At 36.6% G+C, this 27,500-nt stretch overlaps 1 protein-coding gene across 1 annotated transcript in view; it reads left to right on the top strand.

Moving 5' to 3' along the window:
* The first annotated feature begins 18,093 nt into the window (after positions 1 to 18,093).
* Positions 18,094 to 27,500, top strand: part of LOC135223269 (glutamate receptor ionotropic, delta-2-like) — a 30,290-nt gene continuing 20,883 nt past the window's right edge. The window contains exons 1-8 of the mRNA XM_064261751.1: positions 18,094 to 18,255; positions 20,616 to 20,663; positions 22,985 to 23,111; positions 23,433 to 23,536; positions 24,051 to 24,232; positions 24,593 to 24,697; positions 25,343 to 25,419; positions 25,700 to 25,939. Coding sequence (XP_064117821.1) covers positions 20,627 to 20,663; positions 22,985 to 23,111; positions 23,433 to 23,536; positions 24,051 to 24,232; positions 24,593 to 24,697; positions 25,343 to 25,419; positions 25,700 to 25,939 — 872 coding nt within the window. The 5' untranslated portion in view covers positions 18,094 to 18,255; positions 20,616 to 20,626. The remainder of the gene's footprint in view (positions 18,256 to 20,615; positions 20,664 to 22,984; positions 23,112 to 23,432; positions 23,537 to 24,050; positions 24,233 to 24,592; positions 24,698 to 25,342; positions 25,420 to 25,699; positions 25,940 to 27,500) is intronic.

Below are 27,500 nucleotides of genomic sequence, written 5' to 3' on the forward strand. Positions count from 1 at the left end.
AATTCAAAATATACATTTGAAATAGCAAATCAATTTCTGAGCCATACACTTGCTCCACACTAAATAAACAATCATCATGCACAAGAACATGTTCAATTGATTAAATCAGTAAACCTCAAAAACAGGCAGCATAATAATAACTGTAAATCACCAAGCAGCATAGTTATTAAATTCACACAGCAACCAATAATTAGACATTTAATTACATACACAGTATAAATAACATTAACAATACCTCAAAGGTAATACCAGAACTTCAGGCAGCGCCACACACAAAAAATAACCATCTCTACAGAGACGTCAAGACAGTCTCTACTGTCAAAGAGGGAGTAGTACATCACCAGAACAATCAACGTCAAGTCACCAAACAGGCCCTTGACTTGCTGCAGGAAACCATCCAAAATACACATGACTGCGGCGAAGTCGAAAAGACAACTGGTTGGCCGTCTCACTGGATACACTGCTCCTCATTGATGTATATCCGGCTGTGGCCACTGCTGTTTGGATATATATATATATATATATATATATATATATATAGATATATATATATAGTATATATATATATATATATATATATTTATATATATATATATATATATATATATATATATATATATATATATAAGTATGTAAAATGCAAGGCTAAATGTTGCATATAGTATGTCACTATTATTGCAGGAAGCGCATCTGGTACTCATACATTTGCAAAAACAAAATATGTAGGAATATTAAAAAAGTGTTATAGCGTTTTTTTTTTCTTTTTCAAATGATATGGTGGGAATTTAACGGTACAGAATAACCAACACTTGACTAAAACATATGCTTGAAGATTTTGCCTTGGCACTTTGGGGAAAACATGTTTCATCGCATGAGCAAACGTTAACAAAATGATTTCAACGAACGCTGATGCACAGAAAAGCAATAGCATCCTCTGATGTCTAATCCTGTTTACTTCCTCCGTCAGTAGTTCGGTTTTGCTGAGTTCCTCAAGTTCAAGACAACGTTCACTGTCTTTGGTTTCCATTAATTTAAACCCTTTCGTAGACTCTACTTAAACGACGAGTTATCCTATACTCGCATGAGCTTCACGGACAGATCATCTTGCACGTGAACAAAGGACATAAAACAGTTATTCAGCGCTTCAGATTTCCTGGCACTATTGCCATTTTTATCACCAGTGGAGTGAACTTTTATAGGGATATCTTGATTAAGCGTGCCTCTCTATTCTAATGACAAAACGACCAACGTAATGGATCTTCAAACTGATAGACACTGTAGAATCAACGAGCAGCCCCTTATGTACTCAAAAGAATCAAGGTCGTAACGATGGAGTAGTGAGGGCATTAAGCAGTGACTACGCCAGGAGATTAATGTTAACTGCTTCTACGTCTTGCGCTTTCCTTTGGTTCAGATCTGTAGAGTCAGTTTCCTATTTCGCAATTTTTTTTTTTTTTTTTTTTTTTTGTAGCCGTCATTATTAAAATAGGCAGTCTATTTATGCTCTTATTCCGTCAGAATATGGTTGGTTTGATTGATAAAAGTTTGCTGAACTACAAAGCTTTAATAAAAATTAAGGCCAAATTAGTGGTATTTTAGGAAAGTAATTTCTGTGTCTTTTTCATTCCCTTCATTGCTAAATAAAATAGGATATTCTGTTTTTTCTGTGTAGCCTAGGTTTTGTCTCTGAGTTTTAAGCTGATTCATTGTCACCTTGAAAAGGAGTCATCAGTTTGAATTTGGAAAATGAGTGGCTTTATTTAAATTAGTTTTGTTTATTTCGGTTGTTTTCCCAGACTGCCTTATAACGAGAACAGCAGAATTTTGTTAACAGAAATTGTAAGCAATTTGAAGGTAAATAATTTAAAGAACTAAATTAAAGAAATGAGTCTATTTATGGGAGGTAAAGGAAAATGCCTTGTCTTGAATCAAAATGAATGTCAGCTGTCACTGTGGACGCAACTAAAAACATAAGACTCCAAGACATGGAACAAGGAAAACAGCGCGAGGTGCGCGAGGCCCAGTTAATCAAGCGAAGGCCAACATTAGTTTTTCTTCTTCTCGAAGGACTGTTTTATATGCACATTAAATGTATGTACGATATTGTGAAATATTTCCTTAAAAAAAGACAGAAATTCTGAGAATTTATAAATGCTTAAGTACTACTATGCAGTAGGCAGGTTTCAAAAAGCTACTTATTGCGAATATTTTGTAGAAACAAACGTTTGATGTTTCCACGGTCTATCCAGACAGTGAGTGTATTCATCCTACTGTGCTGACTGATTCCCAACACGGGGGGAACCAAATGCCGCATGTTAATTGACCTAAAACAGCAATATTATGAACTCATATGTTTAATAGCAAGTGCCGAGAGCTATCATTAGAAAAAAGACGTAACCGAAACCAATAACACATTTAAAAGTAGCCAAGCCTTATTCCCAGAACCGGGTTGGTGAATAAGGGCTAGGCGTTTATTCGCCAGACTCGGCTCCGGGAATAAGGACTTGGTCCTTATTCACTGAGCCGAGCTCGGTGTGATTATTTGTTACGCTGTCAGTAGGAACGTGGCGGAACGGCGCTTCGCGCCTTATCCACATATTTAAATATTTTTGGCAAGCTCGTTTGTTCTGGCAAGAGGTATTGTTTCGCTGCGCGCTATCCTCGGGGCTCAATTAACAGCATATTTCACACGATAATCAAAACATACAAGGAATATCTTACCTTAGAGTGGTATGCGCGCGCAGTGCTAGCTTGGCGAATAAGCGGAGCGAGCCGAGCTCGGCCGATAATTACCTACCAAACGCTTATTCGCCGAGCCGGGCTCTGCCAATAATCACTTCGTTAAAAGTAAAATGAAAAATCAATCTGAGAATTATAGTTTTAGGGGTTAACAATTCATTCCGTTAACGATAGAAAAACTAGGTTGAGGAGCAGTATTTCAAATTTTTAGACACTATTTGATTATTAATAATATTTCCCTTACCAAACACTTATCAAACACGTTCACACAGCTCACACACCTGAACTTTTCAATCAAAATAATGTAGATGAATGTGCTAACAGTGTTCTGGACGACTCAGAGATCTACTTATTCTCCATTATGAAAGCAGCAAATAATGCACAGAAGCTCTATGTTTCAACCATTTTTGAGATGAAAATTTCTTCGTAGAGGAAATTTAAGTCTCTCACAAATATCGTTTTCTTTAGTTTGACGACGAGATTATAAACTTCGTTTTCTATGTATCTTTAGAGGGTGACAATTCCAAATGATTCCACAGTGAGTTATGTACGATTGATCAAATGTTATAGTTGGAAATATTAGCATTCACTTATTCATTCGAATGAATGGGTGCTCCTATAATATTGAAATGACATTAGAGACTTATAGATAGTATATAGATAGTATATAAATGTAAACATGTAGGTATTTTCCCTACCCAAATATGAGACTAGGTATAAGCAATTATTCTAATTCCATCTCACTACCGTCCAGTCAGTCTTCATCGGATTTCCAGCCCCTTATGCAATATACAAAAGTCGGCATATAAATTGTAGCATGTACTCAGGACCCATGTACTATAGATTTTGGTAAAATTGCGACTGCTATCGAGCCTGTTTAGTTCGATGTCTACCAGTTTGCGAGCAAAATAGGCACTGTATTTAGTACCAACCCAGTGAGAAATGAACTTAAAATCATAAACAAAAGACTTAAGTATGAACAAAAACTTAAACAAAAAGTGGGTAAATATTCCGATAGGCAACCGGCGGAAATCAGGCCGCGGTAGTAGTCTTCAGTGTAACAGACTTGTTTTTTCTTCTTCTTTTTTCAAACTGGAAACAAAGAAAAAAAAACAGCATTTCTTGTATCTGTCAGTTACGTAAGTTTAGTAACGATAATTTATTTTTTTATATTTTACAAGGTAGTGGAATCATTTCCGAACTTTACTTCGTGATATTTTAACAAGTATATGAGTGCCTAAAATCTTATTTGTTTCATAAATATTAAGGAATGACCAACTCAAAGTGAGGAATTTGGATGTCGTTTTCTCAAAACATATACAAACCGAAGTTGAAATGGGCGACGGTTGAAGATATTAAACAAATTATTGATTTAAAGTTAAACAGGAACATGAATTTTGTGGCTACGCAGTTAAATGGACCATACTTTGTACCTTCGATTAATTTTCTGTGAAATTGTTAGCGCTGCATAAAGGTCCGTTTGGTGGGAAGGGAATTGGTTGGGGATAATCAAGGATTTGATCGAGCACCCTCCTCCCCAAGTTTTCTTATCTCTTACATGTTAGTATGATGTTACGTATTTTGTCCGAATACACAGGCAGACAAACAGAATTGATACGGCAATAGTGGGCCTGTTGGATAGATAGATTGAAACCTACTCTTCATAAAAAAAAAGGAAAACAAGAAAAAAAGTTGCTCATAATATATTCCTTGCACTGGTTTATCAAATAAAACGGCACCTCATATGCTCTTGCATGTTTCTTGAATGAGGTCAGGCAAGGAATAAGATAAACATACTTAAATATTAATTGTCTCCACATTTCTTGCACAAGAAGCAATCATATATGATAAATCTTATTGATATCAAGAAATTCCCATAAAACCCGCCGATAAAAAATGGGTCATAATTTGATAAAAAGGGTTAAGAAAACTCGTTGAAGGAATACTTAAAATTCAATATTAATTTATGCAAGCTTTACAAATAACGTACTGGTTAAAAACTGTAATGATATGAAAATAAAAATTAGGTACGTGTGACCGTTTGTTAAGTTGGGCAATTTCGTCGATTCGGATGGAGTTTTGTTCAATTACAAATGTTTTTCGGTCATTTTCACCAGGTAAAATGGCGCAAATCTAAAATCGTATGGACGCGAATCGATTTTACTTAATCTTCACAAGGCGTCTTATTAGATCGATCAGCGGGGTCTCTCTCGGATAGGACGGTTGTGATCTGTCCCTCGGGGTTTTTCGAGTTAATAACAGCAATCATGAGTCGAGATAAATATTATGTACACCGACAAATTTCTTTGTTGCTTCGAGTCATTTTCCTCGTCTGGATGGATGTTGGTTTTCTGACTGAGATTTTTGCAGCGTCTAGAATAGAGATTTTTTTAAAGGCTGTAATGAAAAGACTCGTTGCTGATATTATGTTCGTTGCTCATAAAAATTCTCTCTCTCTCTCTCTCTCTCTCTCTCTCTCTCTCTCTCTCTCTCTCTCTCTCTCTCTCGTTTATTACATTGTTTTTCCTATCAGATAAGCACGTTCTAAGGAGTCGATCTGTAGAGTTAGTGTTTGACCATGATAAACATATTTTCGTTAACTTTTATTTAATCAGGTTGCATGCCATTCACCGAAATTGGCGTCATAAAAAGTTAGTGTTGTGCACAAATCACTTGAAGGCAAAGGTTTTTTTTGACGGTCATACTAGAGCGGCAGCCCGGACCATTGAGATGCACCGAACGAGATACCGACTGTAACCCCTAATGGTATTCAGGAGTAGACTTATAAACCTGTGACTCTGACCGTCTGCCGGAAATATATGGGCGGCTTACTTAACAAGCACCACTAATTGCTTGTTAGATTTTGGGTCTAGATCCAGTATATGAGATACCAGATGAAACTAATTTATAATATATAATATATCTGCAGACTCTCCTGATTATAGAATGACCAGTGACAGACATCCTGGAGGGTGGGTTCCCCCTGACTGAAAAGGGGCGGGTTAATTGGATCTAGATCCAACTTAGGAGATACCAAGTAATATTTACACCACAATAGCACTGCACATCCTAGAGAACTGTGGTGGTAATGACAGACATTTTAGTGGGTTACCCACTGACAGACACCCCACAACGAATGGGGAGGGGGAGGGGGAGACAGGATCTGCATCGAACATTGGAGATACCTAGTAAAATTTGTACTACAATAGCACTGCATATCTTAGAATGCTGTGATGGTAATGCCAGACATTTTAGTGGGTTGGTTTCCCTGACAGACACACCCTAGCAGGTGGGCAGGGGGAAGGGGTAAGCCCTGATAATTAATGTCTAAACTAGTATAGTAGGCCAATATTGACCCGCATTATACATTATCGTTGATATATTTAACAATATAATTTTAACCTTTCTATATCCTTTGTATTTATTTAAGCTTCTTCTTCCTAGCTTAAACCCATTTTCTGTCCTATGCCTCGTTCTCATTTATATCTTTAATACCATATCTTCCCCTACACAATCACCGCCATCTCTTTCTTAGTCTTCCCTCTTCCTTCTACCCCGCACTTCCATTTCCATCGTATGTCTTCCAACATGACGTTCATCCCTCAGAAAACAGGTGTCCATACCATCGAAGCCTTCCCTCCTGTATTTTTCGATATTTCAACTAACTTTGTCGATCCTCTTATATACTCATTGCAAATCCTATCTTCCTTGTTACTCCCGACATCCATCTCAAGATTCTCATTTCTGCTACATCCATCTTCTTCTCTGTTTTCCTCATACTTGCTGTTTCTGTTCCATATAACATTGCCAGTCTGACCACCGTCCCATGAAACTTTCCCTTCAATTTCAGAGGGACCTTCTTGTCACAGAGGACCCCTGACGCAGACCTCCATTTATTCCATCCTGCCTGAATTCGATGTCTCACCTCTTGGTCCATGCTTCCACTATCCTCTAATACGGACCCTAAGTACTTGAACTTCTGTACTTTATTTCTTCCCCACCCAATATTATGCTACTTCCACCGTCCTCAGTAATACTGGAACACATATATTCTGTTTTTGATCTGCTGCTCTCCACCTCAACCTCCCCTCCAACTCCTCCCTCCCCTCTGAACACAACACAATGTCATCCGCTATAATATGCACCATGGCACTGCTTCTCTAACATCCCGGGTCATTACATCCATCACGATGTTGAAGATGAATGGGCTAAGCGCTGACCCCTGGTGTAATCCAACTCCTATTATAAATCCATCCGTCTCTCCAACACTGCTTCTCACTCTAGTATACACATTCCTGTACATCTCCTGAATAAATCTGACATACTTTTCCGGCATCATTTTCTCCCTCAAACATCTCCATATTTCCTGCCTTGGCACTCTGGCATAGGCCTTTTCAAGGTCTATGAATACCAGATGCAGGTCTCGTTGTTTTTCTCTTAATTTCTCCATCAGCTGCCTTATGCAAAATATTCCATCCGTTGTGCCACTTCCCATCATAAATCCTAACTGTTCCTTCCCTATTCTCACTTCCTCTCTCAGCCTGCCATCTATTATTCTTTCCAAATTCTTCAACGTGTGAGACATTAGTTTTATACCTCCATAATTACTGCTATACCTTTAAATATAGGTATCAATATGCTTTCCCGCCATTCTTCTGGTATCTTTTCCTGTTCAAATATTTTTACCATCAGATCATACAAGATGTTGTCTATCCCTTCCTCTCCTAAGGCTTTCCAAACTTCGACTGGGATTAAGTCAGGTCCTGTTGCCTTCCCATTCCTCATTCTTTTTAAGGCTCGTATCATTTCATCCCTAGATTTCCTCATTATCATTCCCAAGCTTACTTGTCCATCCTCTCTTACAAGTCTTTCATTTTCTTCATTTAGCAGTTGTTCGAAATACTCTTTCCATCTTTTCAGGATGTCTTCTTCCTTTTTTATGACCGTACCATCCTATCTTTCATTTGCTTAATATGGGTGATGTCCTTTGTTCTTTTATTTCTTACTTTTGCCAGTTTGAGCATCTTACTCAACCCTTCCTTGGTTTCCAATTCATTATAAACCTCTTCATATGCCCTTGCCTTAGCTTGAGCTACCACCCTTTTTACTTCTTTGTTTCTTTCTCTTAATCTTCCTCTGTCCTCCTCCAGCTGTGACTCTTCAAATCTCTTCTTTGCTTCCTTTTTACCTTTCACCACTTCCCCCACCACCACCATCTCCTTTTCCTCCCATACTATTCCAGATGTTTCCCCTAGTATCTCCTTTCCATGTCTTCTAATCACTGATGCATTATGCCTCCACCATTCTCCCTCATCTTCAATTCCCAGATCAACCTGCCTCCCAGCACTCTTCTTCTGAACTCTCTCTTCTTATCATTATCCCTCTCTAACAATTTATACCACTTAATTTTCTTTACCCCATTCGTTTTCGTTTTCTTTTCTCTTTTCATCTTTAAATCCATACAAAGGAGCCTATGTTGGGGGACCACGTGGTCACCTGGGATAACTTTACAATTCCTAACTTCCACCAGCCTTGAATCTATTGTAAAGGAGGTAATCTATTTGTGTGCATCTACCGCCACTCCTGTATGTTAAGAAGTGCTCGCTCTTCTTTTTGAAGAATGTTCACTATTGCCATATCAAAAATACATGGTAAAGTCTACTATACTCTCTCCTTCTGGGTTTCTCTCCCTTCCCCGATCCCATGTCCTCCATGCACACGTTCAATTACATCCTTTTCATTTCAGACGTGTCCATTAAGTCTGCCCCCACTACAATCCTCTCCTGCTCTTCCAGTTCTTACGTTACCTCACTCATTTCGTCCCAAAAAACGGTTCTTTTCTTCCTCAGTGCAGCCCATTGTGGAGCATAAGCACTAATAATGTTCATTGTTTCCCCTCCATAACATATCTTCACTCTCATAATGCGGTCATTCTTACTACTCACTTCCGTCACTGCATTCTTCATTTCCCCCGACAACACTACACCAACGCCATTCCTACCATGCTCATTTGCTCCACTATAGATTAGCTTGTAGCCATCCCCCAGTTCTTTGGCTTTATTACCCTTCCATCGAGTTTCCTGCACACACAAAATATCCACTCTCTTTATCCTCATCAACTCCGCCAATCTCATCCTTTTCTTGCATAGACCCAATATTGAGCTGGCCTATTCGATCACATTTAGAGCTCGCTTCTTTTGCTGCACCCGCTCATGATGCAGACAGTAGCCCTCGCCTTGTCACAGAGTTAGGGTAATGTGTCTGTGCGTCGTTTACGGAGTACGCCCTAGCACTATTCTCATCAATATCACGACTCATTTCATTTGGTTCTGGCGTGGGTTTTTACGGTTGGATGCCCTTCCTGACACCCCAAACCCTCCCTATTTATCCGGCTTGGGACCGCACCGTTGAGGCTGCTTGCCCCCACAGGTGGCTAGATTCTTTGTATATATTTGATACAAAATATTATTTTTATTTTGTTTTTTCATATAAATAGCCATCTGTAGCCCAATAATAATTCGGTCATTATTATTTTGTCGAGCAAGCAACTGACTTCAAATTATGATACTCGCATTAAGCTTGTTTACGAGATGGAAGACTGGCACTGTAAAGCAGCATGTAAGTTCTTATCATGTTTAGAGTTATTGCTGTAAAATGTACATAACTTGTTAAATAGAGTAATGCGCACCCATTAATAGATAGTAATACACATATAATATATTCGCTATGGCTATGGTCAGTACATATAATAATTGCGCTAAAACCTACTCGGTTTGTTTTATCGAAGCGAGACTACCTTCCTTTAGTTTCAACTGACTTTCATACTAATGATATCATGGATACATTTTTGTATAATCAGTTTTGGAGGAATGAATATTGTTGTTACCATAGTCGATTTTTTTTCGGCTGGTGTAAAACTCGTTAGATATATACACCTGGCTAGGGAAGGACACAGAGGATCTCTATTTTTTAATAAATTTCTCCACACACAAAATTCTTCCGAACTTTTCCATTCTCTCAAGAAGATTAGGAATATACATATAAGAGCAAAACTATACCAAAAAAAATAATCACCTATCATTAATGTAAAGAAATTAAGAGAAATGAAAAATTAGTGCGTTTGTGATTTTTTTTTTTTTTTTGTTTTTTTTTTTTTTTTGGCTTTATGGTTAATGAGTAAGTGTTTTAGCGAATAGTGAGCAAGCGTTTAGTGAATGGTTATCAGTAAGTGTTTAGTGAATGTTTAGTTTAGGGTTTAGTGACTGTTTAATGTGTCAGTATTCTGTGAATGTTTACTGAGTCTTTAGGGTTTAGTGAATGTTTTTGTGAATGTTATTGAATGTTTGTGTAAGTATTCGGTGAATGTTTTGTCTTTAGGGTTTTAGTGAATGTTTTGTGAATGTTAAGTGAGCATTTAGTAAATGCCTTGTAAATGTTATTGTTTAGTGAATATTTAGTGTGTAAGTATTTAGTGAGTGTTTAGGGTTTAGTGAATGTATAGTCAGTGAGTATTCAGTAAATGTTTAGTGAGGTTTAGGTTCAGTTAAAGTTTTGTGATTGTTTGTGTGGTGAATGTTAGTAAATATTCAGTGAGTGTTAGTGAGTGTCTTTGTGAATGTTAGTTTTAGGAAATGTTTAGTGAGTAAGTGTTTATTGAGTTTTTATTGAGTGGATGTTCATTCACTCTTTAGTATTTAATAGTATTTAGGGTTTGGTGAGCATTTAGTATTTCATGAGTGCTTAGGGTTTAGTGAGTGTTTAGTGTTTAATTACTGTTTAGGATTAAGTGAGTGTTTAGTGAATGTTTTACCGAGTGTTTGAAATATAATGAGTATTGGTGAGTTTAGTGTTGTTTTAAGTGTTTAGTGAGCATTTTGTGTATAGTGAGTGACTAGTGTTATTGAGTGTGAGTGAATGCTAAGTGTGTGTGTGTGTATAGTGAATGTATGTAAGTGTGAGTGCTTACTTAGAGTGAGTGCATCGGGAATGTTAGTGTTTAGTGATTGTACTACATTACTGTTTTACTTAGTGCTTTGCTACTGCATTCAAAGAAAGTCCTGTAATTTATACAGGAACCATTTATGCTTGGCACTGCTTAGATCCAAGACCAGATGGTTAGGCCTTAACCACAATGGTTGGAGTGCTCAGGCCTATTGTCGTAAGGTAATTTTTCTTTGTGAAATTGGGTCAAATAATAATGATAATAAAAAAAATAAAAAAATAATAGTAATAAAGTATAGTACTAAGAGCTGGACCGAGACCTTTCAATATGGCCTCCCGAAGTCACACTCTCGGCAGGGAAATCGCCACTCCAGTGATTGACGCCTATGCCTTGCACTCAGTTGACAGATTTGCACTTTCGGTTGTCCGATTTTTATGACTGTGTTGGAGACGCATAAATCATATTAGCAATGGTAAATACATTGAACAGACGTGAGGATATAATATGATGTTAGTGCCTGTCTACTGGATATAATGAACAATATAAGTAAAGATATTACTAGGGAGAAAATTAGCCGAATAATGGTCGTTAAAGCCACCATCGGTAGAATATATTGAAACACATTGCATAGGCTGGCTGTGGTGCGCGCCGGCGGGAAGTTAACCGACAGACACACTCAGCTGCTTTAAACAGCAAACTTCTGGCAATTTTCGCCTTAATTTGCCCGTAAATATCATTTTTAGTTGAGGTTAAATTTTCTTCCCTGAATATATATGGTGCGGGATACTTGGTGATAGCGTACAGATCAATTTGAGTGAGGCAGCCGAAAATAAGTGAACTATTAGATGATTGACATGCTATTATAGACTTGGGAGTCAGGAGCTCAAAGTTGTATGATCGTCAACTTCGGGAGGGTGAATAGAATGGGGGAAAATGTTTTTTAGGTAGGCTATCTTGAACGATTCATTCACATTTCCGTCTCTAGTAATTATTTATGTTGTGCTACATCATCCCTTTGTGAATGCGCTGGTGTTAAAACGGCTCTATATGATGGGACTTTGGTCTTAATATCAATCGAACTCCCATATCCGATAAAAATTTCATCTCATCCACACGAACCAACCGCAACTCGAGAACAATTCAGTTGAATGAAGACACGGTGGGCTACGAACCTCGACATGGGTGCAGTGCCCTAACTATAGGCCTACTCTGCAAAAAGAAAAGAAAATGACCAAAGACGCTATTAGAACGAGAATACTTATTTTACATTTCTTTTTTTAGAAAAATTGAGACTAACACCATATGATCGGCACACATACTTGTAGCTGTTGTCACTTGTGACCCCTCCTATTCAAAAAAATACTGCTTTGTGTGAAAAGTATGAACTCCACACCAAAGGGTTTAGCTATTACATACAAACACACACACACACACACACACACACACACACACACACACACACACACATATATATATATATATATATATATATATATATATACACACATATATAATATGTATATACACATATATATATGTGTGTGTGTGTGTGAAACTACAGAAAGTAGATCAGGCCTAGTAAGTCTCTTACATAGTTTTTTATATAGATGTGATGGAATTAATGAAGTGAAATATTCCATACTTCAATAGGAATTTTTAAAAAATAACTCCGGCAGTTATTCTTATCCTGAAACATCACAATATTTCTTGAATTTTTGCATTTTACATTTCATCAGGCTCACGAATTTCCGAAAATACCATATTTCTAAAGGGCCTGTCCACACTAGGAAACATCGTTTGCAAACATTGTTTGCAAACTGTTTACAAACAAAGTTTGCAAACATTTTTTATCGCATATTTTGTTTCCCATTTAGAATGGAAAACATTTAGTGTTTCTGTGTGTATATGCATATATACACATGTATAATGTATTATGTACACATGTACATTGTGTTATCATCACTCACACACACACACACACACTATATATATATATATATATATATATATATATATATATATATATATATATATATATATATGTATGTATGTATGTATGTATGTATGTATTTTCAATCCGCCAGAAGCAAGTCAGCATGACAGGCTCCATTTTCTAAAGACTTCCTCACGATCACTATTTCTATTTCTTATCCTCCTCGAGTGCATTTAAATAGCCAAATAAATACAGAAGCAACTGCACCGACAAGCATCCTGCCGACAACAGACTGAGGTCTGGACAGGAAACATCGTTAGCAAACAGCTTGGAAACTGTTTGCAAACATTGTTCGCAAACTTTGTTTGCAAACAATGTTTCCTAGTGTGGACAGGCCTTGCCTATGATAGATTTTGGATCATTTCAAGGTGTCCCATCTCTCCCCTCCAATCTTAGGTTATGTCTGTCGGGGAAAACCACCCATTAAAATGTCTGGCATTACCATCACAGTATTCTAGGATATGCAGCGCTATTGTAGAACAAATTTTAATTGGTATCTCCAATGTTGGATGCAGATCCTGTCTTCCCCGTCCCCCTCCCCACTTGTTGTGGGGTGTCTGTCAGGGTATACCACCCACTAAAATGTCTGTCATTACCACCACAGTACTCTAGGATGTGCAGTGCTATTGTGGTGTAAATTTTACTTGGTATCTCCTAAGTTGGATCTAGATCCAATTAAACCCCCCTTTTCAGTGTGTCTGTCAGAAGGAACCCACCCCTCCAGAATGGCTGTCACTGGTTATTCTATAATCAGGAGAGTCTACAGATATATTATATATTATATATTAGTTTCTTCTGGTATCTCATACTGGATCCAGACCTAAAATCTAACAAGCAATTAGTGGTGCTTGTAAAGTAATCCACCCATATATTTTCGGCAGACGGTCAGTTTCACAGTTTATAAGTCTACTCCTAAATACCAGTAGGGGTTACAGTCGGTATCTCGTTCGTTGCATCTCAATCGGTCCGGGCTGCGGGACTATACAGTCACTGACACATTTTAATTTTTGTAGCGCATAGTTAAATAAATACATACATACATATTTTTCATCATTAAACATTCCCCTGGCAGCGAGTTGTTCGAAATGATAGCATTTAGACTTCAGGTGCTGAATCGTGGATGAACCTCAATGCAAAAGCCCTCCTAACATGTTTGTCTCGCTCACGCAGAGGGTTTATCGGTCCTTTGTCAATTCCCTTAAACCGTTCATTTGCCCTTTTACTCATCTCTCTAGAGTTTTCTAGAACTTCCCTCTACTATCGTCCAAGCTCTGCGGAGTTATCGATTCCTCTAGTCATCCTACCATTCTCCATTCTCTCCCCAAGGTTGAATCATCTCGTATGCAGGAAAGAAATGTTCTCTAACTAAGATATACAAGTCTCATCGGCAGCACACTCACACACATATGCTCTTACATATATTGCACCATTGGCCTTCACAAGTTTCATTATTTAAACCACATCCTTTGTGTAAGACCGAGTCTCTACTATGCAGTGAATTTATCTAAACAGTGTTTCCTTCGTTTTCATTCATAGGCATCCTTCGACTAAACGTCACTTCTTCACTGTATAAATTGCTCGGCATTTATTCCAATATGTGTGTTAAAAAGCACCATTTTAGTCCCTTTGTCTCTTTTGACTCTCCTTTTCGGTTTACCCATTCACTCTTTCTGTCATCCTCTGTGACAGTTTCTCCTAAAATACCCTTAAGACAGCTTCTATTCTTCATTCATCCATACTAACCTTCACCTCTTGCCCTTAAGGAGTATGTGTCCATTCATAACACTGCGCATTCAAACAATCGTTCAAACTTACACTAAAACTCTTCACCAGTCTCCATAAATTCTCTTTCTAGTAAATCAACCATACAACTGGTGACGTGATGTTTTCTAGTTTTATTATTGCCGTAGATGACCTTTAAAAGATTTTAGTTGCTGATATTGTAGCATATTGAAAGGAGTATGGTACTAATTCATGTGTTAGTTGCTTGCGAAATTTCATCAGCTTTTCGAGAAAATGAGCTGATATAGTTAACTGCGGTACGAGTTTATCAAAGTCAGGTGTTAGTCTTCCATTACAATAAAGCATAAGAAGCGTCGTGGGGTGTCTTCCAATCATTGAACAGTTTGATAAACAAAGTTGAATTTACTCAACATTTGGATGTGTAAACGCCACTGAATGCCACATTACAGCGTGTTTGTTACACTGTTGACTTTTGATAAGTGACGCTTGAAGCCACATTGAATCTAGTCTAGTAACCATTGATGCTAACTGGACTCACTGATGCATAGGAAAGCATAAAAACCAATGCGTTGAGAACTAAAAATAAAGTATAAGTCTTGTGTGAGCAGCCTTAGCAGCCAACAGAGGGAATCGGTCATCACTAGAAGTCGAACTGTTAACAAATAATAATCGACTCCTCTGAAAAGAGGTAGAATTTCATGAAATAACTTCATTACAGGATAACTTCCGCACCTCCTACAAATCAATGAAGGTTAGAAAGTAAGAATTTTCCAACATATTTTAAAGCCACCTTTTGAATACTTAAAAGGAGGTTTCTCATCGTTTTAAATCCTGTTTCTTCTGCTATTGTGTTCATGATATCAGTATGCTATAATATTAGCTTTTGTGTGTGATTCATTGCCTTTCAGACTTGGCTAGTTTGAGGCGTTAGTTCGTTTCATATGAAATAACCGACGCAGTAAAAGACCTGAGCTCTGAATTTTCGTGAGCATTGTGTCATAAATTCAACTCTTAGGGACTCTTGAGAGGAATAATGAGTTTGGAATTCTGGTCAGCTGAATCAAGAGAATCTTATCTATAATTTCTTAAACTTTCGATATTACCAGAAATATACTTCTGTTGCACAGATTTTCATTAGATTGTGATACGTTTTTCAGTGGTAAGAACAACTGATAGTTGCGAACTGTAAAGATACCATTAGCTGTGATTTTGGAACTATAAAAATTGTATTTTCAAAACTGGGTAAATGTCATTTTTTTCATAAAAATGTTGACACACGAGACGGCAGTTTGTCTTTTATACATTCGAGCTAAATGACGATGAATACATACAGTATATAGGCAAGGACTCCAAAGAATGGTATCCTGAGTCATATAAAAAAATAAAAAAAGGTGGGGCGGGGCATAGAGATCGGAAGAAAATTAAATGATTGATGACCAAACAATGAATAGTTAAAAAAGTACGAATTGTTCTTGAATTGTCCCCAAGTCCTCTGTCAAAGAATAGTTTGGCGAGGATGCGCGTTTACAACGAATAATTTATGTAATCAATACGCTTTTAAAGATTGTATTGGTAATCACCAAGACGGGAAGGCTTCTTTGTTCGAACTTATCCCTTATTTTCTTTCTTCCTTTTTTTCTGCATTTGAGATGAGAGGCGCCGACGCAACAGACCTACAATTCACTGAAAAACACCAAGAAAAACTTTGGCAGCAGCGTGACATTTGACACGTCCATCTTCGTCCAAGAAATGTCCAGAAACCGAAAAACTTTTACGAATTACGCGAATATCTGCGCGTCTTTGACGAATCGGGTTGACTCCTGCTCTTCAAGTCAGCGTATCGACAATCTTGTTCATTCGGATAAGACTGACGTGGATCTGGAAGTTTCCAGGGGTCGAGAATTCCTTATTTCAGTTTCTCCATTTCGAAGGAGTTTCTTTGTTTAATAATGATAACCCCTCTTTAGGTCTCCGCACGGTCATCCCCTATTTTCTCGGATGTACAAATAGCGAAAAGGAAAACTTTTCTGTTGGGGTCGTTATGTCATATTCATCCTGTATGATCTTCCAGAAACAAGGTCAAGTCACTGGGCGTGTCAGAATGTGAATGAGTAACCAAAAGCATGAAAAAGACAGACTTGACTGCCACTGTCCGAATTTTGAAACTGTTCCGCTTACTAAGAACAAAGACAGTTTGCTCTTTCTGGACCTCTCGAAGTTAGGCTGTACGGAAGTGGAAAACTGAAGATGACGTAAACTCCTAATTGTACTTAAAAATGTTGCGTAGTTTGGTTACCGAGATAATTTATACAGTTTAAATTAATTTTTCGCAAATACGTTGCGCGAGAGAGATATTTGTGTAACCTAGGATTACACTATGCCTATGTATTTTGATTGCTGTTATGTGTTTAGACTATAGGGAATTATCTTTGATTAGTAGTTATTTGAAAGTCGTACCAGGGTTAAATTAGAACTTTGCTACTATAATATGCTAAAGTTGATGACAGATAGGCAAAGAGTTAGAGGACAAATCAAATAATAAAGATATAACAATTTTACTTTTGATTTAAATTATAATCATGTAAATTTACAATTTGGAAAGATTTATGTTTTAAGTTATTCAAGTTTCTCTCTTTTAATTCAGAAAAATTTCATGAAGTTTATTCATTTGTAGTCCAGTAAACACAAACAAAGGTTGATGTAGATGATGACCATTCGCAGACGTGATTTCTTTGTACTTGAAAAGTTTGATTACGGAACATATTACTAATCTTGCAGGGATTCGTACTGTGTGTTTGTGTGTGTGTGTGTGTGTGTGTGTGTGTGTGTAGTGTGTGTGTGTGTGTGTGTTGTGACCAATAAAGGGAGAGTTGCCCTTTGCGGTAGATTATACAGTTCCTTCATTTTGTTGCCATTGTAATTTTTACATTTATCAAGAGAGTGTTTTAGACCAGTGCAAGTTGACTGAAAATAAAGAAAAAATTAATTTTTATAAAATCAAAACTTGTAACTAGAGTCTGGTAACTTATGTATGTTAAGTGAGTATAGTATGCCGTCTCCTTCGTTTACCCTTTTCATCCTACTGCTGCTATATATATATATAATATATATATATATAATATATCATATATATATATATGTGTGTGTGTGTGTGTATATATATATGAGTATATATATATATATATATACTATATATATATATATATATATATAGATATATATATATATATATATATATATATATATATATATATATATATATGTAGTATATATAATATATATATATTATATATATATAATATATATATAGATATATATAGACATATACATATATATAATATATATATATAATATATATATATATATATATATATATATATATATACATATATATATATATAGATATATATATATATCGGAGAGAGAGAGAGAGAGAGAGAGAGAGAGATTCCTTATTGTCTGAAGTAGTGTTACTTAATACTTTTCTTATAGTGGTCTGGAATGAAGTAAAGTTTGTAAATATGTAAAATATTCCCTTTTTATTTTATGAAGCTTCATTAAAAAAATTCATTTAAAATGAATATTCCATCATAATTTAAGATCCTATTTTTTTTCAAGTTACAAATTGATTTGTCTGGACATTTGATTCATGGTGATTACAATTTTCAGCAAAGAACCGAGGGACGGAAGGATGTACGCATGCGCTGACATCGGTATTGGACGAGATTGTGGGAGGGGCAATATGACTTCTTGGAAGGTCCCCCCAGCGGGCTGTGTTCGGCATCAAACCTGTTTAATTGGCGTTGGCTGCTCGTTTGGACAACACGCATCCCTCCGAGTAAGTTTGCTCCTGTCTCTGTTTAATTCTATTTTTCTACATGCATTGAAATTTTGTTTTGGTTTTAAACAAAACGTCTTAGTTGGTAACGTAAATATAAACAAAAGTAGAGAATTGATTAAATAAGTTTTGCATTATTTTTCAACGTGTGCAGATTTTTAAATATTACAGTTCCTTGAAACCTGGAGTACCAATTAAAAGCGCACACTGTCATAAATTGCATGAGACTTGGTCTATTCTTCCTTCGCAGTGAGTTCAAAGGGAAGTTGATCACTCCAATTAATCACATATGACAAAATCGAGATAATGGTTTGCGAGGACAATGCGAGATTGCTTTCAATGGCCAGTCCATTGCACATAAGAGGAAAAATTGTGATAAAATTCATTTCAGTTTCCAGGTATTTTAAGAAACAGAATATTTCGGTAGCACTGTCACAGCAGCGAGAACCTTTACACAAGTCGGTGGTTTTGTGGCGAAAAGAGGTGCTTTATCTGACTCTAAGCTTCGTCAACATGAACAAATAAATTTAATTGAATTAATTTATCCAACTGCTATATTTATTCAGAATAATTCTAAATACTTAAACGCTACACTAAAGTGTTCACAGGAGTTCACGGGACGTAAGGCTTCGCTGCATGAACGTATTTGTTAATCTACCGCATGAAAATGCTTTGAAAGTTTGGCCTAAACCTGTTTAAAGAAGCGCTGTTACTATTATCGATAGCAGGAAAAAAAGATGTTCATAATTATTCCTCATGTTATGCTGCAGATTCTACAACCGCAGTCTTCAAAATGTCTGTCATTCAAATCATTCCAGTTAATAATCATGAAAGATTCCTTTTTATTATATAAAGTAAATATCAATATCCCTATTGTGTTTACATCTTGCACTTCCAAGGGAAGTGATAAAGCTCTTAGGTCAGAATATGAAACAGATAACAAGGAGTATATGCCAACAAATAAATCAAACTATAAAAGAAAAGAATACCCCGCCATGTTATAGATCACTTACATAAGAAATATGCTCTTCCTTTTGCTACGGAAAGGATAAGATCAGGATTGAGTCGCAGTGAGGGAGGAATCGCTTTATATTTAATGCCTCAGAAAAAAAGAATCCATAAATATACATTTGTTTAACAGAGATGTTGCAATAACAGCAAGATTGATACATTTCTGGTACAAAGAAAATAAATCTAAACCTAAACATAGATACTAAAAAAAAAAAAATAAAAAAAAGAAATCGACTGGACGAAAATCCACTACTAGCTCAGATGAAGCTTGATCAACTGACTGATTTGGATCGGTTCACATTCACACTTCCTCTCCGGGTTTTGATCGGCCTTCATTGCAATGAATGAATGAATGAATAACAGTATAATGCAACTCTGATGTGACTAGCAACACCCTGTTGTCTGAAAGAAACAATGTAATAATTCAAAATATCTGAAATAGCGAAATAAAGGTGTTATTACTAGCATTTGTTTTAAATATCATTCACCTTGAAGGCTGAGCCACAGAAAACAAGTCAAAGAAAACTATTTACTTGCGAAGTAATTAACCCGTGCATGCTAAATAAATAAAAAAAAAAACAGATGGACTCAGTACAGTAAAATGAAAAGAAAAATTTGAGATAAGCTATGCAATAAACGGATAAAAATGACGTTCATGCATACATATAGTAACAGTAAGAAAACCATTAATCAGGCTTGGGATATTTAAATAACATTCAACACCCACCTTGAACGAGGCATTGGGAGAAGGAGACTGATCAAGTTTTAGTTTACTGATTCTTGTGGATTTCTCTTACTTTAAGATGCTCATCCAACTACTTTCAACAAGACTTCTCTCTATTAGCCGTGAAATAGTGGGAGGGCTGCCGAACTCCTCCACCTAGGACTGTAATCGCACCAATTTTTCTTTGCTTCTTCCAGATTCCCTAACTTCACCTCTCTCCCTTGCCTACCCACTCTCTTTCTGCTAGCTCTGCGGTTCTGTTTAACCTTATCACAACAGCAACCGCCACAAAATACATACCTCTTATACTTTGTGGAATACTCATGAGTAAGTGTGTCTCAAAGGCTTCGTGGATAAGTGTTCTCTTCGAAAGGCTTTTGCAAAAGCATACACGTGTATGTATAGTAGTATGTATGTATATATACACATGTCAAATAGTATTACCATTGTGAAATTAGACCTTTCAAGTGTTTGGGCGCGTTCACAGTCTTTTACCACATATTTACCCAAGTCAAACCATTTACGAATAATTTGGTTAGTGTCGAATTCATCCGTAAGTTTTCGAGTTAATTTTGTGTCCACATAGCATAATACAGTGAATTTTCTCTTCTCATTTGTCTTTCAGAGAACCCGATCATGAGATGGAAACTTCTGCTGATCATCGCATTTTTCTGTAAGTGCATCCTATATTTTATGTGCTAAGTTTATAATTATTTACTGAATGCCTTCGCTCTCACCAGATCATTGTCAATTCGTGGCCTTCTTCCTCTGTAAAGGCCACCTGCGTCTTATATGCATGTCTGACCACCCTTCCAAGCGTTGCTTAACCTGGCTGCGGCAGGCTAGGAACATATTTGACTTCCGCTTCAGCGTAATTAGAATATAAATTCTTATTATGGGACTTTTAACGTGGCTTGAGAAGAAGAATCAACGTTGCTTGTGCAAGTGTACTCCGAACCCTCTTTTATTCTCTTGGAAAAATGGAGAGCTTTAATTAGAACTGATTAAGCTGGTCTTATGAAAACATGGACTCTTGGGTATTTGGGCGGTTTCTTTGTTTGCAGCGTTTGGGGAAGCAGGTATAAGATGTTAGGGATGATGCTTCTTTTGTGTCTACAGGGCAGTATTCCCGACTTTGCTTTCTATTATCCTCCAGTATAAACGTAGTAGAAGGCTGCACGAAGATGTCTTTTATCAATATACTTTGTCGACCACACAATATAGAAATGGGTGTAAATAATACTTTGATCCCCGAGGGGCCAGTACTAAATACGGCGTTCCAAGCAGCTTCCGCCGTGTTATGTACTAGCACATCGGAGTAGGTGACGAAGGTGGCTACATGCCTGGTTATTGCCCTATCATACTCCGATTGTTCATCATTGCCTCATCAGTAAGGGAGGGAGTTGGTTGTTCAGACTCGGTAAGTAGTTAGCAGAAGAAGTGCCCGGAATATGATCTTTAAAAAGGTATTACTGCTTCTTTTCCGTAATCGTGGAAGCTTTTCTGGATTTCTGATAAAGCCTTATTTATGTAGGTAGTTAAAGAAATATAAGATGATGACGATTATTATGGTTATTATTCAAATAAGGCACCCAATCATATTAAACAAACCAAAAAAGGCTGTTAAGATACTTAATAATATACTTAGGTCGCATAAACTGATCATAGCCGATAAAACAGAAAAGATTGATGAGAATGACCTCAAAATGAACATGTGATACTGGGAAATAGGTGTTATTTTGTAGGGAAGCAAAGGATGCTGCCAGATGTGATTTCTTAACTAATAAGGTGCCACATTTGGATGTGCATCCAGTCATTAGAAGGTGCATCCGTAAGAAATGGCAGCAGAGATGGATTTTCCCTATTTTATCCCCAAATAGGAAGTACACAAATATCAGAAAAAGTATTGAATTTTGGAGTTAGGGTTTTGATAACATCAGAGAATTCGAGATCATCCTAACACGGCTTAGGATTGGCCATACTTGCTTCACCCATAGTTATATTTCAGAGGGAACCAGTGCCCCAGGTTGAGCTCACTGTGATGGTCAGTTGTCAGTTGAGCACTTACAGGTGCACTGTCCTAGATTTAAAGTACTTAATAACAGGGAAGACTATTTTAGAAATTTTAGATGATGGTGTTGAGGTAGATAACCTTATGGGTTATCTGAAAGAATCTGGTTATTTTAATAAGATATGATTTCAGTATATTTAGTCAAGATTTTAGTCATTTTCATTTTATGAAGTATATATTTTTAAATATAAAATTTCGATAATTGTTTATTCTTCTATTGATTTTATCCATCACTCTTCATTTTTTACGTTCATATTTGAACACTTATCATTCACGTATTCATAATTAATCATACTAATTTATATATTTCGTTTTCATTAGGGCGCTGAATAATCCTCAAGACCTAAATTTCATAATCAACCAATCAGATCACTGACTGGCGTCTAGTGCTGACATTCAAAAATAATAATGATAAAATATTAATAATTTTTGGTTTTAGGATACATCCTGTTCATTGGCGCCGACCGCAGACTCGACCTTCTTTTGTTTAAGTCGGATGGTGATTCTGCATTCAGGGAATACAGTTGCAAAAGATTTGGTGTATATGAGGAAAAAGGGATAAATTGCAGGTTTAATATTTATAAATACTAGCATATTAGAAGCTTTGAGAAAGGCTGAACCATCGCAAAATATTGTGCTAGAAATTTATCATAGTGATCAAATATGCCTATTCATCAGTTATTATGCCTGGTTACCAAGTTACCATGTTACCATGTTCATTCTCAGTATTACTACTTTTCAGGACATCAGTCGTAATGGCATGAAAATTTCAATTTCAATGTTTGTAACAAAAATAAAGTTCTAAATAATATGCCTCCCAATCAGCTGTTATTTGCAGTGATAAGTAATTATCAAACAATACAAAATTGTTTAAGCAATATTTTTTTACTTATCTATTTATTTATCTATTTATTTATTTTTAGGCTGGATGATCAAAACAAGTTTTTGTGAACGAAGGCTACGGATAGAATCTTCCCCCACAAAAATAACACTGAGCGGACAACTCATGGAAAGAATGCAGCATTCGAATTTTAATCTAGGGGATAAGGCGTAAGACCAAATTATCTTCTTCACTCTGAAGATGCCGTAGCATAAACATTGAAAATATCTTTAATGATATTACTGCATATATGTTCATATTCTCTCTCTCTCTCTCTCTCTCTTCTGTGATTTATATATATATATATATATATATATATATATATATATATATATATATTCATATATATATATATATATATATATATATATATATATATATATATATATATATGTATATGTATGTATGTATGTATGTATGTATGTATATGTATATATATTATGAGTGTGTGTGTACGCGTGTGTAAACTTTATCCATTTATTCATTCCCAGGGACAAAGCTGTATCGCCGATTACAACAAAAGAAATACTGTTATTCCTCGCTAAGATGTCTCCAGCAAATCGGCTCTACATGGTCTACGATAACACATACCCGGGTATGTTTGGGAAGCCAAGAATATTACCCATAGAACAATCATTTGTTTATTTTTACTCTTTTGTAATATTCCATCTTATTGTTTGTATTATTTTTTTTTATCTCCGTGTATTTTTTTCTCCTTCCCGTAATGAAGACGACTGGAAAAAGTATATGACAGAAAATATCATCTCCCTGAATTAAAATGTTTTCTTACTTCTAAGAAGATTCATGACAGCGCCTCTTCGGCCCCTAGCTGCAACCCTTTTCATTCCTTTTACTGAACTTCCACTCATACGTCCTTCCTTACATCTTGCTATCCTCCCACCCGTAACAATTGTTTCATAGTGCAACTGCGAGGTGTTCCTCCTGTTACACCTTTCCAACCTTTCTGCTCTCAGTTCCCTTCCAGCGCCAATGACCTCTTGGGTCCCAGCACATGGCTTTCGATCAAAATTCTATATTCCTTCCTGTCCTTACTTCTAAGATTACAATGACTTCAGCGAGAATAACAAACGTTTGTACCACCACTTCAGATATGGATACCAGGCTGAAATTACTCTCCGAAGACAGCCACGAAATAACCCTGGTCAAACTCGTTTCCGGACACGACCTACTTTTCGCCATCATCTCTTCTCCTGCGGCCGACACTTCCACTGATAGAAGGCACATCGTTGTATTTTGCTCTCTGGACAACATCATTCAGATATTTAAGCTGGTAAGTGTTAATTTGCATCGTAGAACATTATTAAACCGTTAAGGTATAAATAAAGTGCGGCATATGCAGCTGGTAGCTTTGTTTATTATTCAAGTTTTTTTTTCTATTTTTATTTTTTTATTTTTAGGCTACCCGGTAGTCTCCTCTTCAAATATAATTAACACTCTGGAGTACTGTATATCTAAAACCATGGTTATGCCATGCCTGCACAAGTAAGAAATTAATTAGAATCATGCACAAGAAACGTAAATACGAACTAAAACCATTCAGTCTCTTGAAAGCTCAACGATTATGAAACAATTTCAAATTTGACATCAAAGAAGAAACATGACAAAAAAGTAATGATCATCTTTCTGGAAGGTGGCATCGCGGAATCTGGAGAGTCGGTCCTTTTGGTGGATCGTGGTGGCGATATCGAGGGAGGTAGTGAGTCTGCTGGAGACGGTCCTGAGAGAGGGATCACAGGTAAGACTACAAAGCTCATTGACAGTGAAAGATGTTGAAATCATTTCTTTTTAATGCTCTGTCTACCGAACTTGAAGTCCATGAAAACGTAAACTGAATATCTCAAACTTTTTATGTAGGTTTGCTTGGAATGATGTCGCCTTCCTCTCAACGGCAATTTTGTAACCAATCATTAAACCCCGGTAATTACGAAGTATTGCGAATTACATATCCCTAGTTAATGAAATCATCTTAAAAATAAATCTTTGACCTTTAAATTATTACTATACTCTGTTTTTTTCCATCTGTCCACCCGCCTGTGGTGTTTTCGTATGGTAACACTGCGTCCCGGGCTTTAGATAGTTACGCTATGTGTAAGTTTTAGGTAAATAAAAGGATATCTGGGTGTACATTTGCAACTGAAAAGTGTTTTAATAATTTACTGTATGCGAATTACACCGTTAATTATTGAAATAGAATATTGTTATTATTGTTGAATGTAACTATCTAAAGCCCGGGATGCAGTGTTACCATACGGAAACACCACAGGCGGGTGGACAGATGGAAAAAAAACAGAGTATAGTTATTCGTAGGACACCTGCTGTGTAATAGTTATTATTATTCTGAAGAGTAAGTGAAGGACTAAATCAGTCATCTAATTTTCAGGTGGTCGTAATTGAGTTTGAGAAAACCAATCTATTCAAACTCTTTTCAACGAGGATGAGGATCGATGGGACAGTTTGGTAAGATCATAGTTTAAAATATCTTGTAGGAATAACATTCATAGCACACTTGTTTGAGTTCGTGCACACTCCTGTCACCAATGCAAGCATATGAATATATGACATGTATGTGACTGTTAAGTATATTCTTAGTCTTCCACGTACAATATTGGCATTCCATAACAGTGTCGGTATAAGATAAAACAAAATTATTTTCCCATCATAAGGGTCTTCAAATTATAATTCTAAAATATGAAGCGTTTCGAAATGTTTCATTCTGGAGCTATGCTAAATATTTCAGGCTGAAAGATATCGGAACGTGGGAGAAAACCTCCAACGGTTACAATTCTCGTCTGTCTTCTGAAGTGTTCACTGATCTCGATAGATTTTATTCTAACTTCGAAGGCCGTCGGCTGACAATAACGGCGATGGATAACAATCCTTACATTGTGCTGCAACAGCAAGCCGACGGTGAACTCACGGCTGTTGCTGGGTTCGAATATACAATGATGAAGTCCCTCGGCGAAGCTCTTAACTTCACGTGAGTTCACTCCAAGTCAATCTTACTGTTGGTTTTTGGGCCTCATTCTGATCATTGTGAGTCGGTATAAATGGCGTTATGAAAATATAAATTAAGTTATCTATATAATAAGAACCATTCAAGGTTATAGCAAACAGGCTTAAACATAACCTTGAGAAACTGTAAAAAATAAGGCTAAGAAAAAATGTGAGAAAATATTCGTGAGGAACGTCTAAATCCTAAGCCTTTTAATCCTGATGGTCTAAGTGTTAAGTTAATAGTACCCCTGTTTTTTACAAGGAGGTTTAATAATTATGGGAATTTTGTTTACTAACTCGAACATGACATTATAGTCTTAAATATTAAGCCACAAATGTCCTTTTAAACAACTTACACTCTACCACTGTCAGGTTTCGACCTTAAGCTGTGATGGTTGAGATGAGTTGATTTCGATTCTGAGGCAAAGCCAGATTGCGACAGAAATCATGATGTAACAATAAAACTATATCTGCAAGATTTTGTTAGTTTAAGAATAAAAATTAGAGAAAAATATGAGGAGTCGTGTGGCAGGACGAATAAGAATATGAAACGATGCCGTTAGACGGTGCCATGGGATGATGAAGAAAGAGAGACGGAGATGTCTGGGACGTGTCCTTAACACAGGCCCTGGGAGAAGACTACATCCGTGGTGGTGTCGTCTTGGCTCCTGTGGGTACCAGGAGAGTCGGAAGTTCCTGGCCTTCTTGAATGAGAACTGTGAGAGGGAAGGCAGAAGAGGAGTAGAGGTTGTGGGAAATCAAACCAGAGGAAAGACATAAGTGGCGGAATTTCCTTGGTCCCATGGCGTCACATAGTGTGGGAAGTAATAATTGATAAATATATTATATGTATGTACATATGTGTGTGTGTATATGTATGTATGTATGTATATATGTGTGTTTACAGTATATATATATATATATATATATATATATATATATATATATATATATATATATATATCATAGAAGACTGTTGAAGGAGGAAATAGTACATCCCAGGTGGTCCTTAAAATACATTTATTGAGACGTTTCAAAACATACAGGTTTCATTTTCAAGCTATAAAGACAACAAACAATAAAATTAACATTAAAAGCGCTAAAATACAAATACAAGACATAATGCATTATAGATAACAAAATTAAAACTAGTTGTAGCAGAACCACCCATCAAGAGAGAAGGAAGGACGGAAGTCAGAAGGAACAAACCGGAAATGACAAAAGGCAGCAGCTCATGTAAGGTCAAGAGTTGTCGAGGAAGACTGCTAAGTGTTCAGTTGAGGAAGAAGCTGTTTAATAAACAAGGACTCCAGGATTGTCAATAGTTTGCCAATCGGTGCCCGTCCCAATATTTCATAATCTTTGTATTGTATAATACGTCTGCATTTATTGGCGTGTTGTTGATGTTGGAAAATTCAGGAATAGCAAGTTTGTTACCAGCTCGATAGTTAACGCCCTTATGACAATCAATTCTGACCCTTAGTAACCTGTGTGTGGATCCCACGTAGGTCCCTAGATTACATCTAGGGCAATTCAACATGTAT

This window comes from Macrobrachium nipponense, chromosome 8 (genome assembly GCF_015104395.2).
Source record: "Macrobrachium nipponense isolate FS-2020 chromosome 8, ASM1510439v2, whole genome shotgun sequence".
Lineage (NCBI taxonomy): Eukaryota > Metazoa > Arthropoda > Malacostraca > Decapoda > Palaemonidae > Macrobrachium > Macrobrachium nipponense.